We start from the raw sequence: 21,250 nt of genomic DNA, 5'->3' as shown, positions 1-21,250 counted from the left end.
AATTAATTTTTTCACCACATCACACTTGGGACACAAATATGTTTATTTACAAAACAAAACAAGTTTATTTTTTTTTTTTACGTAATTTATCAAATCATTTGAACGGCGATGATGTTGTTGGAAGAAAAAAGAAGTGACTAAGGCCCAAGGGGCCCCTTTTATCCAAAACCATTGATCAAAACATAACGCATACGTGTCGTTACAACCTGCGGGCCCCACCACTTCATTAAACGGTCCCTTATCCAATCGCGATTGTCCACGCAACCACAACAATTCGCCGCGTGTCTCCGTATGATCACTCTCCCACCGTCCGATCCCATCACCGCGCCATCACAGCCGTCTACTAAACAATTTAACTTTATTAAATTTCTATTTCTATTTATTATTTTTCAGTTTCCACTTCAAGCCCGCAACTTTACACGTGGATCTGGCATCACTTGACACTTCTTGTGGATAAAGCTCTTCCCTTTTTTCTGCACTCTATAAAAGCATTTTTCTAATTTTCTCTCTCATTTCTTTCTCTCTTATGAAAAATCTATTGAACCCAAAAAGAGAGAACTTTTTTTCTTGGTTTGTGTTTTCATTTTGTTGTGGTTTTCTGAAGCGAAGTGAAAAATTCAATGGCGGAGGTTTTAACCAAGGCGAGTTTGGTTTCATCTTCTTGGCATGGGGTTAGTCAACGGCATCATCATCGAAGGGTTTCAACGGTTCTTTCAAATAATACATGTAGCTTCCGTTCCGGCGTGGGAAAGTTCTCTTCTTTGAAGATGAATTCTCAGGTTCTCAGATCTTGGTCCTCTTCTTCTGAGTTTCAGGGTAAAAAGCTTGTCTTTCATGTAAATAGAGGATTACCCAATAGGGTCAATTCGCGGTTGAGAGCTTCTACTGGGACTCAGGTTTGTAATATCATCCCTTATGGGTTTTGCTTTTACCCCCGAATTTAATTTGTTTTATTTTACGATTCTTGGGTTTCTTTTGTATTTTTTTATTATTGAATTAAAAAAAACCCTTTTTGTTTGTTGGAAATTTTGTTAATTTTCCTTAAATGTTTCCGGATTGGTTCTGTATTATTGTATCTTGGGAAGATTTTGTGTTTTGCTCGTGGGGTTTCTTTAAATTTCTCGTGGAATTTTGCAGATGATCTTTAGATTTTACTTTTTTTATAATTCTTTTCATGTAATTAAGACCCTTTTTGTTGTTGGAAATTTTGTCAATTTTCCTGAAACGTTTCCTAATTGCTTCTATTTTATTTTATTTTTGGAAGATTTTGTGTTTCCCCCATGGGATTTCTGGAAATTTCTTATGGAATTTTGCAGATAACCCTTAGAATTTATTTTATTTTATATTTTTGGAGTCTTTTTTTGTTTTTGTTTGAGGAATTAAGATCCGTTTGATTGTTTGAAATATTGTGAATTTCCCTGAGAAATTTTCAAATTGCTTATATTTCATTTTATTTTGGGAAGATTGTGTTTTTCTAATAGGGTTTCTGGAACATTCTTGTTGAACTTTGCAGATGAACCTTAGACTAGGGAAAGTTCAGAAATGGTGGGAAAAGGGGCTTCAACCCAACATGAAAGAGGTGACTTCAGCACAAGACTTTGTGGATTCACTGTTAAACGCAGGGGACAAGTTGGTGGTGGTTGATTTCTTCTCTCCTGGTTGTGGTGGCTGCAAAGCCCTTCATCCTAAGGTATCCTTCCACCCCTTGGCCTTGATCTAATTCACAGATCAACCCACATGACATTTTGTGATTTCATGATTGGCTAATTTATGTTGTTGTTCTGATGTTAATTTGTTTATGGTATGATGGCAGATATGCCAATTTGCAGAGATGAATCCTGATGTTCAGTTCCTTCAGGTGAACTATGAGGAGCATAAGTCCATGTGTTATAGCCTTAATGTCCATGTTCTTCCCTTCTTCCGATTCTATAGAGGCGCTCACGGTCGATTATGTAGCTTTAGCTGCACCAATGCCACGGTTAGTGTACATCCTATGTCAATTTTTTGATTCATATCTGGCTCGATAATATTATGCCTAATTTGGTTAATTTATATTATGCATGCTTGAAATCCTTTTGTTCTGTTTAGGAGATTTGACGTCCTTTTCTTGTTAACTCATTAGCTATGCATTATCGGCATTTAAGTAATTGTTCATTATTACATTGTGCCTGTTTCAACTCTTTAGGTTAAAAAAACTAACATTTGCAGATAAGAAAAAAAAAAGATTGGTTTTTTAGGAAGAGGAATTCTGTCAGCCTGAGATATAAAAAAATAAAATTAACATTTGTTGCACTACTTGAATAATAGATTTTGAAATGCATATGTTAGCTGTAGGATTGTTCATGTACTATGTTGCTTCATGGTAATATGATAGATTTCTTACTAATATCAATATTTGGTTTTGGTTTAATTACAGATCAAGAAGTTCAAAGATGCATTAGCCAAACACACCCCAGACAGATGCAGCTTAGGCCCAACCATAGGGTTAGAGGAGAAAGAACTCGAAGCTCTTGCTGCCAACAAAGATCTTTCCTTCACCTACTCACCAAAACCATTACAACCTTCACATGAAAACGAAGAGTTGGCAACCGAAACTGCTTCTGCTCCGGCTCTTGGTTCAGGATCTCTTCCTTCACCTTCAATGACCCTCAATGCTGTGGCCTCTAATGAGAGAACCTTGACCACTTCTGGGAGATGATGTGGTCAGTTTGTGAGCAAAACGCATTTTCTGACCCTATCCCTTGTACAGTGTAGATTTTGGTTTGGTGAAGATGTCATATTGATAGTGTGTATTCCTCAAAGGCATGTTTATTTTAATCCATGCCTTGCTGAGGTTAGAGAAAATTAGAAGCTGTAGGAAATTATTAGTTAATGGTATTTTTTTTTTATGTATGAGGGAATCGTTTCCTATCCTATTGTTGTAAAATGAATGCCATTTTATTCACCAATGGATATTTTGTTTCTTTTTCTAAGCCAATTACTTCTTGTGATATTTAAATTTATTTTTCACTAGTTTTGTATTTTTCTAGTTGCTGAAGTATTTATTGCCCGGTGCATGTTAAGATATGAGGTAATTGTCATATCGAAAAAAAGATGAGGTAATTGTCATATCGAAAAAAAGATATGTATGAGGGTATTGTGGTTCTGAGATCACTTTTTGGTTTGAGGGACTTCTGGATTAGTTTCTCTTACCTTTGAGGGAAGGAAATGGGATGGGCTATTTCTGTTCTCATGATTGGTGGGTAGTTGAAAAGGGAATAATATAGTTATTTTAAAGGGAATGAGCTTTCATATTATATTGTTGCCTATAAAAAAATTGTATTGTTTGTTTGAATATGCTATTTCTCATTATAAAAATTATGGGATTCTCATTCTATATCTCAGCCCAAACCCCATTTGGTTTTTCTGTTTACGATTAAAAATTGTTTGGGGTTAAGCTGTTTTTAAGTAATTACGTATGACCAAAAGAATTAGCGATGCCAATTTGAGCTTGGTCAATTTCAAATTAGGTTGGCTCAAATATAATTGAAATTGAGTTAGGCCTATTAAATATAAGAAAAATCATTGGAAAATAAGTAAAAGACGTACCGAAAAAAAATCAGTATTAAACATCATATTTTTTAGACTTTAATCAATTTATATCTTTTTAGAATCCGTCTGTTTATGTTTTTTAAATAAAGAAATGTTAAACATAATTTCTTTAACAAAATATAGTAAATGTGTAGAATTTATATAAAAAAAATCAAATTTTCCAAACCAAAAATTTCAAGACAACTATGTTAGAGCCTTCATCTGAAAGTTTATTGGCATTGAATTCAACTACTTCTCAAACACTATATATTTAGAAAATCGATCAAGAGAGTTCTTTTTAACAAAATTTATTTAGCTTTACAAAAGTAACTTATAATTATTTTTTTAAAAAAAGTCTTTTTAGTTTATCTTAATAAATTTCTTAATCAAACTTAATAATTTAACTTATTTCATTTAAAAAATAACTTATTTTGATAATGAGGTTAATTAAATCGTACTTGATAAGAAATTATAAAATAAGCACTTAATTAAAATACTTATTAAAACGCACCCTTACTTTTGTTTTTTTATCAGCAAAACGTACCCTTACTCTATCCTAATTGTAAGTGAAGATTGCATAATATCTCCACAAGGAAAGGGACAGTTATATATGAAAATGGTAATTTTAGAGGAAAAGAGAAATTTTGTGGAGTCACGTTGGCTAACATCATAAAGATATGCTTGATTTCCATTACGATATGAGAGGTTTAAAGACAATATGGAAGCTAAAAAGAACGAGGTGTGTGGGTCGCTTTGAAGTGTTGGCAAATATTGGTGGTTGGAGATTAGGATACTTGACGTGAAAATATAACAAAGAAAATTTAGGAAAAGGTGGATAAAATATATTGCGTCAGTTGATGTTGGGGTGAGCGTGGCCTTTCTTGTTTTTCCCAAGTGCTGTGACTAATTCGCGTTTGCGTGAATTCTGTGAAACATGTCAAAGAATTGGTCCATTGTAGATCTAGAAGCTCTTTTTGTTGTGAAGTCTAGGTCCATCCTCACATGGCTAAGTTTTAGTCCACTCCTTTTTTTCATCCATTTTGTTTTATGGAATCATTTTATGATTTTAGAAATGAAAGAAGTGAATTGGAAAAAGGGTGAATCCGGATTGACAACACTGGGTAATGTAATAACATGCATTTATGCAGTTAGTAATTTGTAATTATTGAATGAAGATTGATCCATTTCATAGAATAATTTAAAATAAACATTTAAGATTTGAGTCATATGATCTTTATATAGGAGTTATATAACATTAATACTAGTATTTTGTATCTGGATGGGTATATTTTGTATCTGGATGGGTATATTTTGGTGATTTTCCTCTTACTTCAAGTGCTTATTTATATGATTAAGATGATATTTTCCTTGTATCCAATATGTGCTTAATGAGTGAAATACCTACAAAAAGTATTTCGTCGTTCAAGTTTAGTATCCAACCACTTAGGTAAAAAATATAATAAATGTGAACAAATAATTGTTTTTACCTCAAGAATTTAACCAAATTGATACTTATTTTAATTGGGATTAAGGTCCATGCCTTACCTCGTGATTACCATTATTGTTAATATGAGTTGGTCCGGTAATTATTTTGTTCATTGTAGTTATCTTATTTTAATGCCTCATCCTTAATTGGCTTGGGAACACCCTCATATTATAGTCTAATGGTCCTAATTCAGGTCTTACTCCATTTTCCTTCATATTGAAGATTGTGTTCAACACTTCTCTCTCTTGGAGTCTCATTTTTTTCTTGTTACAATAAAATGACCAAGTCCAACATATTCCTTGTCATGTCTAACAAGAGGTTTGGTAGAGGAGGTCGTACTCACTGCATATGTTGCAAAAGAAATAGGTCACACTTGGAAAACATGCTTCCCTTTACACGCTCAAGAAAATGAGGGGTGCATGACCTTCATAACTAGCTTCCATGAACCTACTTTTTAAGAGATACAAAACTTATGTGAACATGTAAAACTCATGACGCGCAAGACTCGCATGTTTACCACTTGTGTACATTTGTTAGACCTTATCACACGCAAATATTTCTCCAATCATTCATTGCATATATAGAATAACAGGATCTACACACAAATATAAATAGTCGGATCATTCCTTTGCTTCTCAAGCAAACTCAATCTCTATGATCACATATTTATATCACAGCAACGCATGCCCAAGGTTAATCAAACCATCAGGAGAGTGAATATTTAAAATCACTCCTAGTGGTGATCCATTGCTAAAATAGAAGTCAAACCAACATGTAAGCTCTTGTTAATGAATGTTGTTATGCATTTATGAAACTTAGACCTAAAAGTTATGATATATTTAATTTTTTAAGTGTACTTTGAATATTAAAAACTTATAAATTTGTGTTATTTTCTTAGTTTTGTGTTATAAAATTATGATGCTATTTTTTTTTTGTAGGTGAAAGTTTAGATTAGGGGAAGACACAATCCCTTGAAAGGTCATGGAAGACTCCCAAATGTGCTAATCCTTGTTATAAAACTATGTTATTTTTTATAGTAGGTGAAAGTTTAGATTAGGGAAACACACAATCCCTTGAAAGGTCATGAAATAATACCAAATTTGTGAATGCTGGTATTATATTTCTTTAAAAATACACTATGCTAGAAAAAACTTTAAAATATTTTTTTAATTAAATAGCATGATTTTTAAGCTTTGTTTCATGCACACGCAACATGTATACATAGGTAACACTACATAGGATAACATAGATTACACTTCAAGGAGACACTATCCATGTAGTTTTTTTTAGCTAAACATAGGTAGTGGAGGCAGATATCTATTTTTAAATTATTCTTAATATTTGAGGACTTAATATTTATAAAACCGTATATAAAGTCTTTAAGGGTTGAAAATTATTTTATAGATTTAAATATGTCAGGTTTCTCTCAATCTTAAATCAGTGTTTTTTTTTGTCCCTCAAATTAAAATTTGCTTCTATTATCACTCCATCTTGAAAAATATTATTTTTAGTTCCTCTCATAATAAAAAAAAAATACCACAAATTGTGCATCCAAATTGCCCGAAATAATAATAAAAAAGTCCAACAAACATTTTTTAAGATTAAATGACTAAGAAAAACACATTTAAATTAGGGAAAAAAAGGAACAATGACCTAATGTATCTTAGCAGCATGTAGTAGTATTAATGTGCTTACTCAAACATATGCTTGTATGCCCAGCAACTAATATATATATATATATATATATATATACCTTGAGGTCTAATATAGTTATCGGCCACTTCTCTACAATGATAGGCCCATCAAAATCCAAACTAGTTTCTAGAAAACATTACTAGTAGCAGTGTAAGGTGAAAAACTACAACATTTATACTCAGTACAATGTCCACATACTTTTTTCAAACAAAATCCTATATGAGTGTACAGGCAAATTCAATTCTCATGAATGAAATATTATTAACTCATCACCTCACTGTACACGATCTTGCTACTACTAGTTATTTCAAAGTTTAAACCCTCATCTTCTTGTGACTCATGATGGGACAAAAGAGGTGTTAGGGTTGCCACTCATAGGCGTTCTGAAATAAAAAGACAGTTTGGGAATCAACAAGAATGACATATGTGTTATATGTGTATGTCAAGTCAACTGAAATGCTCCCACCATTCTTAACACATATGGAATATTAATTGAGTATGACATGGATAGATATGTGTCATGTGCAAAAAACTGTTTTTTAAAATTGGGTCATGTGCAAAAACTTTTATAGGATGTATATATCTTATTTTATTTTGATACTCACATTGATCTTTTTTTTTTCTTTCATGTTTTATCTCTTTGCACACATTTTCTCTTGTAGGGTTAAACTTTAAGACATAGACTAATTTGATAAGTTATCAATGTTAGTATGTAATGATTGTTGTGAAACAACTTATATGTTTCTCATTGTCTTAGTCACTGCTTATAATCACCTAATATTTGTAGATATCAACTAATATTTCCTAGAAAATAAAATAAAAATAAAAATTAGGTTCAAATACTTTGGATCCAAGAGGGTCAATCATCCTAGTAATAAAAAACAAGACAAGCTTACAAATCAAATATTAAAATACTAAGATGTTGATACCATGGAATCAAGTCATGATAAAATCATAAAATTGGCAATTGAAATGTAAAATGGGTAAATAACAATCAAAATCTTATGGGAGTGGTGGATTTTCTGGAGAACAACAATAAATTATTACAATCCCTAAGTCTTATAACATAAATGAGATGAGATTATCAAGGAACTCTATCCTGGGAAAAGGTATCAAATTAAAGAGGAAAAAAAAATAATTAAAGCAACTTAAGCAATGGCAATGGGTAATGTGTGATGTTCCACCAAAAGACGTGTACCAGTGTAAATTCCCGTCTAATTAACTTCTTTTTATTTAATAAGTTTTACTTATGATTTTATAGTTTTAATAATTTTAAAACATACTATAAAATTAGTTGCTAACATTCTTCTTTGTCTAGGAGATCGAGTCCTAGACCAATAGACTAGTCAGGATTAAATACCTAATTCAATGCTTTAGATGATAGAATAATATTTATAAACTAAATAAATATACAATTTTTTTTAAAATAAACATATAAATTGTGAAGTGAAGGACCATTATGGATCATTTCAGTAAACAAAATATTAATTCGAGTTTCTTTCAATATTAATAATTTAATTGATAAATTCAAAAAGGATATGATATGTGACACATTTACGTGACCATGTCATGTTTTATTTGAATTTATTGATCAAATATATAATTTTGTCTATCATAAAAAAGATTTATACTTATAAATTTATTGAAAAAGATTCATATTAATATTTTTTATTTAAAAAATACCCAAAATGGTGGATTAGTCGTGAATCAATCCTGTGATGGTCTATTCTACTACACTAAACTTTTCTCACAAAAAGAGTATCCTTTACTACCAATCCGAAAAAAAGACAAAAAAGAAAAAAAAAGAAAGAAGGTATAAAAAAGAAAGAGTTATCGTGGTAGAATCTCCGCGCCCTCTGAGCAAGCAAGCAAGCAAGCTAGTGCAGAAACAAACCCTAAAACCCGAATCAAAGAGTAATTGGTTACTTACAATTGGACCACCACCACTACCACTCTGGCATTGGGCACTGAAGTGAGAATCGTAATCGATGGGTGCGAGTAGAAAACTCCAGGGAGAGATAGATCGCGTTCTCAAGAAGGTTCAGGAAGGCGTTGAAGTCTTCGATAGCATCTGGAACAAGGTACTTCATTTGTTTCTCTCACTTTTTTTTTATTTAAAAGTTTTCAGTTTTTGTTCATTGTTTTTAGATTTTCATTGCTTCGGAACAAAATGACGGGTTTGGTTTGGGGATAGGTTTACGACACTGACAATGCTAACCAGAAGGAGAAATTTGAAGCGGACCTCAAGAAGGAGATTAAGAAGCTCCAGAGGTACAGAGACCAAATTAAGACTTGGATTCAGTCCAGTGAGATCAAAGACAAAAAGGTATTGATTAATTCATTGCTTGTTCCAGAATGCAACCAAAGTGCCAAAGTTTTTAGTTTTCTATGTTTTTTTAAACATTAGTTAATTTTGTCGGCGATGTGATTGTGTGTGTATATTTGACTTGCTTTGTAGATATGTTTTAGGTGTAGGAGATGATAATGCTAATGCGTGTATGGTTTTAATTTATTTTTTGGGAAGATCACGAAAAGAGGCTGTCTGATTAGCATGTTTGGGACAGCCGAAATCTCACAATTCGGCTGTTTTTGTAGAAAATAAGCTGTTTGATAAAAAATGTGATTCCAGGAAAGCTACAATCTTGGATGTATGTTTTGCTGGCAAGGATAAATTTGGTTAAATGACCATTACACTGCCGCCTTAACCATTATAGCTCTACTGTAACCGTTACAGCGCTGCCATAACGCTATAACATGGCGTTTTTCAACCCCTCCACCATAGGCAATTTGTAAAGGGAGGCCCACAATGATGACACCATAGGCCGCAGGCCGCAGGCCGCAATGGCTTGTATATATGGTGGAGTTGTGGCCTTCCACCATCCAGCATTGATAACCTTGGCAAGGATTCAGTAATCACGTTGCATCATGTTGGTATGAAATATGAATATGAGCTGAGTGGATTGTGTTAGCTGATTCATTGCTGGTTAGATGGTAGTGCTCCTTGGGTTGACTTGTGTGATGGTGTGTATAATGTTTTAAATATTGAATGATGAAATATAACTCCTTGGCATTGAGTTTGACAACACTTTCTCTTGTGACATCTTGACACAGGTTAGTGCCTCATATGAGCAGGCTTTGGTGGATGCACGCAAGCTAATTGAGCGGGAAATGGAAAGATTTAAGATATGTGAGAAGGAAACTAAGACCAAAGCATTCTCCAAAGAAGGCTTGGGTCAACAGCCTAAGACTGTGAGTCTTTGACCAGGGAAATATTACCTTTTTGTTTGTTGTAGTTTTACCACTTTTTGGAGCTTTTTTTTGGTGTTCTTTGATCGTGTTTATGTCAATTTTGGTCTGAGGAATTTGTTATCTGACTTTCTAATAGGATCCAAAAGAGAAGGCTAAATCAGAGACAAGGGATTGGTTAAACAATGTGGTATGAAATCAATTCCTTTGAATTACTGTCAACTTTGCTTTATTGTGTTCAATATGGCCAATAAATGTGTTTGTAGCTCATGTGCAAAGTGATTTCTCAGGAAAATGGCTAGCCTCATTTGATTTTGATCTAATGTTTGTTTATTGGCAAATGATAATATTGTATAGTGCTGGTTGACTGTTGAGACCTTTCCACCATTGGCAATATCTAAGTTTGTGTTTGTTCTTAAGATTTTCTTCTCTTAGAATGCTTTTTATACTAGTCTAGTGCCTGCCTTCCCGGTGATTCTCATTGGAATATCTCTTTGGAATATCTCTTTGATCATATATTATTTAGATGAGTTCATATTAATTTGACTTACATAATATGAGTAGGTTGGAGAGTTAGAATCCCAAATTGATAGCTTTGAAGCAGAGCTTGAAGGGCTTTCTGTTAAGAAAGGAAAGACCAGGCCACCCAGATTGGTATGAATTATAGGACCTATATTTTGTGGAAATGATGGCTTACCTTTCTCATGGCCATTGACATGTTTCTTTTGTTTCCAGACACATCTAGAGACATCAATTACTCGGCACAAGGCTCATATAAAAAAATGTGAATTCATTTTGAGGCTACTAGATAATGATGAATTAAGTCCTGAGGAGGTTAATGATGTCAAAGATTTCTTGGATGACTATGTTGAGCGTAATCAGGTTTGTCTTTTAGAAATCATTCTGCTTAAAAAATTGGACACCTGAGTAAATGTTGATGTTTCAGACCTATGTATAGCATGGAAGAGTGAGAAACAAAAATTTTATGAATATGCTTAACTGTATTTTCCACCGAGCAGAATGGTCTATTTATATTCAAGAATCAAATCAATTTACAAGAGTATTACAAAGATAATTAAAGTAATTAAGATACTACTACTTCCCAAGATGCATTGAACCTACTACCTATTCTATACCAAGTATCTAGGCTACTTGAAAAAACAAACATTAAAGACGTTCTTATTTCCTAAAATATTCCTATTTTTAACTCTCTCCCTCAAGTTGGAGAATAGATGTTTTCTATTCCCATTTTCTTGTCAAAATGTAGAGACCAAATTAGAGGTGTGCCCCATGCAAGTTTTCTTCTCTCTCTCCATCTCTACAGTTCCAAGCGAGGGACATTTTCTAAGGAAGTGTGTTATCTCTCTCACCCAGTTCTTTCCTTTCAAAACTATTGGTTTCAAACAAGTGTAAGGTGTGTTTGGTGAGGGTGGTATATATATATACCCCTTATTTGAAAAATCAAAATGTGATTAACAAAATGAGAGACTGTCACATTACCTTCCATTAATTCCATCTTCATTTAATATATATTTTATATAAACATTTTATGATTTTCACAATTTTGAAATGAAAAATTCCCTACCTTCCTCTCCATTCAAACATTCCCTAATGCTTGATTTCTCTACAAAATTCATGATTTCTTTCTAGTTTTCTGTTTTTTTCCACCTTCTAATATTCATTTTCTTCTGCAGGATGATTTTGATGAATTTGATGACGTTGATGAACTATACAGTTCATTACCTTTAGATAAGGTGGAGACTCTAGAAGATCTTGTTACAATTCCCCCTGGTCTTTCTAAGGTATCTGTTTACTCATTCTTGCCTTGTTGCAAACATACATAGCTCACACACATATAATTGGATGTGTATGTTGTAGATTTGTGTTATGGGATTAGCATATCTCAATTAACTTTTGCTTGTTACTTGTTAGCATTTCCCCCCCAGAATTATATATTGGATTGTCTATTTTCTGATGCTACTATATTGTGTTTGTGAAATTAATTTAATGCATCTTGTGGGTTCTACACATGAAAATAACTCGACCTATAGAGGTAAGACACATCATACCTTCCTGAAACCCAACATTATTGGGAGCCTCAGGCACTAATGACCATTTTTTATTTTATATATTTATTTATTGTTCATGTTGGGCATTTTGGCTCTAGGCTCCCCATATTTGAAATTCATTTTTTATAAGAACATTTCCTTCATGTTAACATATTAGAATAATTAGAATTGTTCTCTTTGGAATACTAATTTATGATATATTTTTTCAGGTGGCACCTAGTCTTAGCTTGAAGAATACTTTGACAGTATCAGCATCACAATCAGCATCTGCATCGCAAACATCTGTATGTATTTTTTGTTTCTATGACCTGAAAATATTTCTTAGACTTAGGAGTCTATTGAAAATTGAAATGATAGGATGTTGTTTCAGAATTCTTCTGTGGGGTTCTTACTTTAATGTAGTTTATTTTTTTCTGCTTGGATGCTCCTGTTAGATATTTCTGTGTAAATGAGGTTGATTTTACTCCCCCTCCAATTGTATTTGGATGGTTTGCAGTGATGATAAATAGTGAACTCAGCTGTGCTGATATGTAAATTCATTTTCTTTGTTACAATTAGCTGGTAATTAAGATTAAATTTACAGGCTTATTGGTAGGGGTACTGCATTGTAATATGGTGTAGCAAAAGGATAAATAACTTAAGGAACATGATTTAAAGGATTTATATACTTACAACATGAATAAAGCTATCAAAGTTATTTTAATTCAATTTACAATTAGCACTTGATAACCCAAATTAAGCAATTTTTGATGATGCATCTAATAGCACTTTGTTAAGAATAACTATTCTTAGCAATGGGATCATGATTGGATTTTCAGTAAGTCTCTTTGCATATGTTTGCATATGCAAGGGTAAGGCTGCGTACAATATCCCTCCCCCATAATCCCTCCCCCATACCTTCGCATAGCGAAGAGCCTCCGGGCAATGGGGTACGAAGTTTTTACATGTGGCTGATTACCATTTTACCTAATTAGTAGTTAAAGGGAAGAAAAGATGCATTCTTATTGGATGTCATTTAAATAGATAAACGTTATTGTTAATTCCCAATCCTGGAGACTGATTTCTAATCATCAGGATACTTCTGTCCAGGAGCAAGCTGATGACACAGAGTCCCAGGATAGCAATTCTGACATTGTTGCCAAAACTCCACCTCCTAAAAGTGGGGGAATTAGTTCTGCTACTTCAACTCCTGTTGGCAACCATGCAACTCCTGTTTCCGTGAATATTTCTGGTCATAACTTGTCTGGTGCACCTGTTGCAGCCCTACCTAGTTCAAATTCTGTGCGGAATGTCTTAGAGAATACTAATGTTACCAATTCATCATCTGTAAATCAGTCTACCTCTACAAAGGAAGAAGATATTAATAGCTTCCCTAGCCGGAGACCGTCTCCATCACTTTCTGATGCAACACTTTTGAGGGACAGAAACAGCCTATCAAATCAAGCAACAGCCAGCGTTCCTCTTGGTTCTGGAAACATGGTTTCTAGCAATGTGGCCCTTGGATCAGTCTCTTCAGCCTCTGAAATAGCTAAAAGGAACATAATGGGAGCTGATGATAGACTTGGAAGTAGTGGGATGGTGCAGCCTCTTGTATCCCCGCTAAGTAATAGATTGATCTTGCCTCAGGCTGCAAAGGCTAATGATGGAATTGTTTCAGTTGACTCTAGTACTGTTAATGAAGCCGCAGCCGGGAGAGTTTTCTCCCCTTCTGGGGTTCCTGGCATGCAATGGAGACCTGGAAGTCCCTTTCAGAATCAGAATGATGCAGTAAGTTTTCTTTTGCTTTGCTATTATTTTTTCGCTATGTTCGTTTTGGTGATTTTTGGAACCTGAAGTGTCAACCGTTGGTTAGTTACTCCCTCCAAAATTATGCATTAGCAGTTACTGTTTTTAGTTGCAATTTATTTGAAGAAATCTGTACTGGTTGCTAGTTGTTTGTGGTTTCAAAGTATGATCTTCGTTTATGTTTATTAGAAAATTACTTGCAATTAAATTGTGTTATACTATTCGCTGTTGTTTAGTTTGTTCCTGCAATAGCATACCAATATATCAGGTTTTGGATTAAAATTAAAGCTGAAATCTAACTTGTGTGAGCATATGAAATCTAGAATCAATCTTTTGTTTATGAAATTTGGTCATACCAAATCATCATAACTTTATTTTATTTTATTTATTGGTTGGTTATGGCATGTCATATCATATTGAGTACCCTAAGAATGAAAATACATTGTCAGTTTCCACATTCATATAATAGTCACATGTGTTGATAACTGTAGAATATTCATTGCTTTAGAACTATATAATTTTCTAACATTTATATATACATTGGTTGATTGATTTATCATGATAGAAGATTGGTGATCGTTAGAGCTATTTTATCTTATAGTCTGGATTAAAATACCATTTCTGATGTCATGTGATAACTTCTTTTTATTTCATGCTTGATTTAATAGCTTTGGTGATCTTCCACTAATATAATATATATGCTTATGCTATCTATATGTGCATGAATGCATTTACATGGAAAATAATTATATGGATGCATAGTTGGATAACTACATATGGGTGGATTCCAGTACTGGTCAGATCACTACAATAACTTCACTCAATATTGTTATTGCTAGGTTGAATGAAAGTATCATCCTTATCCTGTGTATTTTGTTGGATATGTAAAATTATTATAATTGAAGGGACTTGTTTATTATCAATACTTCAGGGCCAGCTTCGTGGAAGAACTGAAATAGCTCCTGATCAAAGGGAAAAGTTTTTGCAGAAGTATCAGCAAGTGCAACAAGGGCATAGTACCCTTCTTAATATGCCTTCTCTTGTTGGGGGAAACCATAAGCAGTTTTCTGCCCAGCAGCAAAATCCCCTTTTGCAGCAGGTGCTTCTTGTGTATCAAATTTGTCTTCACTTTGCTTATTGGTTCTTTATTGGAAGATTCATTATGTCCAACAAAATTGAGTTGTCTAGCCTAAACATGCATTTCATGCATGTTCTTCTAATATTAAGCTTTGACCCTCTTGATAATATTCCAAGCTAAATTTGAATTCAATTTTTTGTTTTCTATGTTTCTCTACCTTAAATGATGGAGAAAGTTGAAGGGGGAAAAGGAAGAAAATTCATATTTTTCCTTTTCTGTTGGTTTTAGTTTACTGCCTGGTAATTTGTCTGATGACAAGTGTATTACTGAATTATGAATCCTACTTATAGAAATGGAAAAGTTAAGACCTTTTCTGCTTGCTTTGGAAAAAATAGAATTTAAAGGAAAGAATTTTGTGTGCTCATGGTAGAATGTGAATTCATGGATCATCCCAAATCACCTGGCATTTCATCCTGTAGCGTCGAGTACAATTAAAATTTTCATAGTGGTGTGATTGAGTTGCACACGGTATCAGTAAATATGACATTACTGTTAATTCACGTATTTTAATTTAATGGTATTTTTCTTGAAGATTTTGTTTTCATTTTCAGTTTTTCTTTCAGATGTACTCTTCTTCTCTATGAATTAACTTAATCTGATTAATTGCTTATTTTTGTGTTGAATGATAATATATAAGTTATAACTCCTTGTATAACCTCATTTCTTCTGCATCAGAAAAATATATTTTGTATGACATAGTGCAATCTGTGCAGTTTAACTCTCATGGCTCATCTGTTTCTTCTCAATCTGGTATTGGACTTGGGGTCCAGTCCACAAGTCTTGGTGGTATTTCTTCTGCTTCACTACAGCAGCCACCCAATCCTGTCCATTCCCCCTCTAGTCAACAGCCATTGATGCCAGGTGTTTCTAAAGATGCGTCTATGTTTTGTGTCTCATATACTAGTTGTGTTTTGCTGAAGAACGGTGTGCTTAGATAGTAAGATTTTATCTAGGCGGTTCCCAATTTCCTACACATATATGATTCAGCCGTGGTTATTGTGCAATCAATACTGAAGACATTTAATGTTTTGCTAAATTCCCGTTATCTAAAAAAGGGAAGATTTGAAAAAGTAATGCCTGATAAAAAGTTTTTTTTATCATGAATGATGAAGGTTAAAAAGGTGATGACTCTCCTGTAAAAAATGTGGTTATTTTTACCTTTGTGGTAAATATTGTTTTTGGAAACTATTTTTTTCAGCCCCCTGCCCTCCAATAAATAAATATCAAAGAGGTGTTAGTTTTAAGGTCTAGCTAGTCAACCAGGAATAACAATCATAACATATCTGTATTGTTGGGCTGTGGATTAAAATATTACTGGAATGACTGAATCAATATCTAGTTCAATATATGGACACGTTTATTATAAGAATATAATTGTTTAAGATAAAAAGAATACCAAATATCAATGTTGTTGTTATTATGAGATGGTTATATCATACTATTTGTATTATGCAGATGTTGGCAATTCTAAGATTGAAGAACAGCAGCAGCATCAGAATTTCCCTGATGATTCAACAATAGAATCTATTGCTAGCACTGGGATTGGCAAGAATCTCATAAATGAAGATGATTCAAAATCAGCATATACTGTAGATTCTCCTGTATGTTGACTAATTCCTTTTTTGTTTTATTCTTGAACATATATCTTACTCCCTTATATAAGTTGCAGAAGCATATATCCATGTTTTTTTTAATATTTCCTACTTTTTCTGTGCTAGTAATACATCGTATATTGTATAAATAAATCCTGGGATCATAAGCTGGGGAAAACCAGTGGGTCGACCTTCCTAGTCTTTCAATTATGTAGGCCTATGAAATGAACTACAATAAATTGCACTTGTAATCATGATCAATTTCTTTCTTAGACTGTAGTAAAATATAAAATCTGTAAATATATTTGAAGGGAGCAGAGAGAACACATGCATACATGGAGATTTTTTATTCTTCTCCCATTTAGTTGTTAGACGTGAGCAAATTTATTACTTAGATAGCATCTGATTTGATAACCAGTTGACCAGCTCTATTGTAGTCCTTTAATGAGTTAAGCTGATGAGAGGTATGAGCTGAGTTGAAATGACTATGACTTCCCTGATTTTCTGATAGCAAAATATGCATTTTGATTGACATTACACATGCACACTGACACACACGCACACACGCATGCATGCACTATAATTCAAGGATGATCTGGGTTGACTATTTGTTGTTGATGCTGCAGGCAGCAGTGTCTGCCTCTCTTCCAGAATCTGCTCAAACTTCCAGGGATATTGATTTGTCTCCTGGCCAACCATTACAATCTAATCAACTAACTGGCAACCTTGGTGTCATTGGAAGAAGAAATGGTGCTGAGCATGGAGCCATTGGTGATAATTTTAGTGGGTCGAATGTTAGTTCTGGTGGAGTGCGTGATCAATTATATAATTTGCAAATGCTTGAGGCAGCCCACTTCAAAATTCCACTACCCAAAGACTCGGAACGTCCCAGGACTTACACTCCTGTATGAATTGCTAGTTATAATCACCCTCATGCTCATTGAATAATCTATTAAATAATCTATTACATGCTCATTGATGAACCCCCATTCCCCCCCCCCCCCCCCTTTTCTTTGGTTACGCAGAAGCACCCAGCAATTACACCTCCCAGCTATCCTCAAGTACAGGCACCTATTGTTAATAATCCTGCTTTTTGGGAGAGGGTTGGTCTTGAACCATTTGGTACTGATACTCTGTTCTTTGCATTTTATTATCAACAGGTACCTGAACTTTCTCTGTGATTAATATTATTGTGTTTTTCTGTCATGTGGGCTTATATCCATTTTTTTCTGCAGAATACTTACCAACAATATTTGGCTGCAAAGGAGTTAAAGAAGCAGTCTTGGAGATACCACCGAAAGTATAACACATGGTTTCAGCGGCATGAAGAGCCCAAAGTTGCAACCGATGAATATGAGCAGGGAACTTATGTGTACTTTGATTTCCATATTGCAAATGATGACATGCAACATGGATGGTATGTTGAGTAAACATATAGGTCCTGATATTTGCAGTCATAATTTATTAATTTTAGCATATATGTGAACAATACCATACATTGTTTGATTTTGCACTTCTGTTTCTGCTGACTTGTTTGTATCTTGATGTGGTTATTCAGGTGTCAAAGAATCAAGACTGAATTCACTTTTGAGTATAATTATCTTGAAGATGATCTTCTTGTATAGAAGATGCCATCTGGTAACTACATGTCTTCTTGGTTCTTATATTTCTTTTGCTGCTTAATTTATTGGAATATTTTCTTATTAGGCTGATAAGCTAGTTTTACCTTTGAAGTCTAGTCTAATAAAATCCAATACAAATGTAATGGAAGAAAAATGTGATTAAATTTATTAAACTTTTTAAAGACTAGTTAATTAGAATAAATTTCAGGTAAAGATTTGAAAGTAACAATTTGGTCAAGTTTATAATCTTTATTGTCCTAGGGCAGCTATTCTGCCTACAGACTCTATTTTTAGAAATGTTTATAATTATTATCATCTTTCAATTTTTAAAATGACAATTACCGGTATAAGTCCCAAAAAAGAGAAATATTGAAGAAAGAAAAATTAATGGTAGTTATTTATGCAGTTGAAGCATATTTCACCTTTTTTTTTTCCTGTTTATGCATAATCTGGTATCTACATTTTGTATTATTTGGAGAAATGCTGTACATTTAGAAAAGTCAAAAAGTATGACTGATTTCCCATATTTACCAATGTTTGCTACACAGTCTAGTTATTATTTGAAGATATCTATGTACAGTTTGATCCGTGCTTTTTTTGAGAGCATTAGTGATTCTTTGGGTCTGAATGTCGTTTATTATTGACCCTTCCAAATCTCTGTTCGTGTGTCGCATCTCATTTTGGCTAATAGGCTCATTATCCTCACAAACATTGGTAGTCTGCTTTACAAAACATTGTTTTGTTGGTTTTAATCAATGCCAGCCCATGTCCTTCCGGGTATTGCGAAATATGTTTGGAACTGTTGACTAGAAAGTTATTTATTCAATGCACATCGTGACTAGCAAGTTATTAGGCTGCAGTTCTTTGTCACAGCAGTGCCTCTGTATTTAGTTTTTTATGCTAATTGTCCTAGGTTGATACTCTGTTTGCAAGGATTAAAACATGTACATTTTTTCTTTTAATCTTGTCTGTATTTGAGCTCTGATTGCTTATTCAACTTGTTTAGGGACACTGAAAGGAAAGAAAATATGATTAAAGTGAAGATAAAATAAGGGAAGATTGATGAGGTATGTATTAACTTTGTTTGAATGTGACTGTCAAATAGAGAAAAGTTTGGACATACAATCAAATTATAATTGAAGATAAGATGGCACAAGCCGAATTGATGAGGGTTATTTTTTTTTTAAGAATCAATTTTGGTACTTGGAAGTTTATAACAACTTATTCATTGTTTAACGAGTTAAATATCTTTGATGGGTTCATGGTTTTATGCAAGTCAAGGAATAGATTCAGCTAACATTTAAGTAAATATTAAAACCGTATTTGTAATGACCCCCAACAAAAAATGTTTCTTCGTAACAAATTTCTCAGTTTAATACGATCTTGTCGTTTTGTTTTCTTTTAAGATCCGAATAAGGGTCTATATTGAAATTGCATTGGCAGATTACCAAATTATAAATTGAGCTTAGCTTTATTTTTATTCAAAAACTTAGAGTTGATTAGCATAATAATCAAAATCTTAATCATGTCCGAGTTGAATTTTGCCTGATCATCGTCTAATCAATACCAACCGACGAAAACATGCGTAGAATGTTATTTTTTATATTTTAAATAAAAAAATGATGGATTACATCCCAGTTTGAACATTTTCTTCTATAATTTTTCTTGTACGTAGTTTCGAACCCGTTTTCGAGGAAAATATATTCTTGCCCGTGTTTGCTGTTTTAAGGATAAGTGTTCTTATTGGAGTTGTTCGTCCTTGTTTAGACCAACTGATAGCGGGTTGTCGTTGGCAGATTAAGACAATTCAAATTAAGGGGAGGGACCGAAATCCCACACCCCCACTAAAATAAAATAAAATTTAAATTTAAAAGTATGCTATACATTATCCTTTGAATGTTTATGTTATATAAATTAATACTTTTATATCATTTTGAAGCATGCTAATTATTTATTTCCTTTTTTTGGGCTACTGCAGATTGTGCCCTAGTTTTGAGAATTTCTTTGTGCACCCACTGATTTTCTTGTACACCCAACACTTTTTTATTTTTCCAAAATTACCCTTGGTAAACTTATGGATTCGTAATCCACAAGCTTACGATTACAGATTTTTTAATTCTTTTTAAAAATATTTTACAAATTAATTACTCATGTAGGATTTGAACCTGTGACTTTTAGATTATTAACATGACGTTCTAATCAATGGAACTAATAGATCAATTATGTTATAAAATAATTAATATTATTATATGTAACATTAAAATTTTTAATGTATATTTAATGCACATGTAAATTTACATAATAAATTGTGACAATCAATTTTGGTGCATTAAATATATTAGAACAAAATTAATTGTCACAAAATTTATTATGTAAATTTATATGTGTATTAAATATACATTAAAAATTTTAATAATTCTGTATGGGCCATTGAAAAAATGAAAAAGTATTGAATGTATATGGAAAACACTGGGTGCACAAAGAAAATTTTCCTAATTCCTTACTCCTTCCGCTTGCTCGAGTATCAAAATAAGATCATAATCACAAGTAAACTACCAAACCCATAATTATTTCATGCTGTTGGTAATAGTTGGTCTCAAGTTGCTTTTGTTTATCTGTAAAAGTGCAACGTTATTATTTCATGCTGTTTATTGTTGTCTGGTAATGTCTAATATGGTAACTTCCCTAACAATGGGCAAACTTCTCATTTAGCATGGATATATTAACTTTCTCCTACATTAACTTTCCTCTCTTAAAACAACTTTTCTTTCTCCATCCATACACTAACATTTATCGTTGTTTTAAATCTCACAGTTCAACGGTAGGAAATTCCTATGTTTTATTTTTTATTTTTATCGGTAAATGTTAGTTGTTAATATTGTTAGTTTTTGTTAGTTGAGAATTTGAATCCTTGATCTCTCTCCCATTCCCTTTTCACTTTACTATTAAATCAATCTTATATTTCTCTTGAAAAAGCTTATGTAATGCTTAGGATTCATACCTAACTCTTGTGATTGTGAGAGGAACAAACTCAACTTTTCATCTTA

At 33.1% G+C, this 21,250-nt stretch overlaps 2 protein-coding genes across 3 annotated transcripts; both read left to right on the top strand.

Moving 5' to 3' along the window:
* Positions 1-414: 414 nt before the first annotated feature.
* On the top strand, positions 415-2,977 carry LOC100816892 (thioredoxin-like 1-1, chloroplastic). Its single transcript, XM_003548715.5, has 4 exons — positions 415-896; positions 1,514-1,690; positions 1,814-1,978; positions 2,417-2,977. Exons 1-4 carry the CDS (start codon positions 621-623, stop codon positions 2,696-2,698), a joined length of 900 nt encoding a protein of 299 aa, XP_003548763.1. The 5' UTR covers positions 415-620; the 3' UTR covers positions 2,699-2,977.
* A 5,507-nt stretch (positions 2,978-8,484) lies between these two features.
* Positions 8,485-19,465, top strand: LOC100783415 (CCR4-NOT transcription complex subunit 3). 2 transcript variants are annotated; one of them, XM_006598920.4, is made up of 17 exons: positions 8,485-8,832; positions 8,946-9,077; positions 9,863-10,000; positions 10,137-10,187; positions 10,562-10,651; positions 10,733-10,879; positions 11,692-11,799; positions 12,276-12,350; positions 13,156-13,833; positions 14,783-14,950; positions 15,703-15,850; positions 16,445-16,590; positions 17,208-17,486; positions 17,607-17,741; positions 17,817-17,998; positions 18,140-18,219; positions 19,210-19,465. In XM_006598920.4, the coding sequence occupies exons 1-16, from the start codon at positions 8,740-8,742 to the stop codon at positions 18,204-18,206; spliced, it is 2,637 nt and encodes an 878-aa protein (XP_006598983.1). In that variant the 5' UTR covers positions 8,485-8,739; the 3' UTR covers positions 18,207-18,219; positions 19,210-19,465. The 2 variants fall into 2 exon arrangements, with proteins under 2 accessions (XP_006598983.1, XP_014624360.1); XM_014768874.3 differs by having other exon boundaries at positions 13,141-13,833.
* Positions 19,466-21,250: the final 1,785 nt, after the last annotated feature.

This window comes from Glycine max, chromosome 16 (assembly GCF_000004515.6).
Source record: "Glycine max cultivar Williams 82 chromosome 16, Glycine_max_v4.0, whole genome shotgun sequence".
Lineage (NCBI taxonomy): Eukaryota > Viridiplantae > Streptophyta > Magnoliopsida > Fabales > Fabaceae > Glycine > Glycine max.
This window is presented reverse-complemented; position numbering and strand designations above follow the sequence as displayed.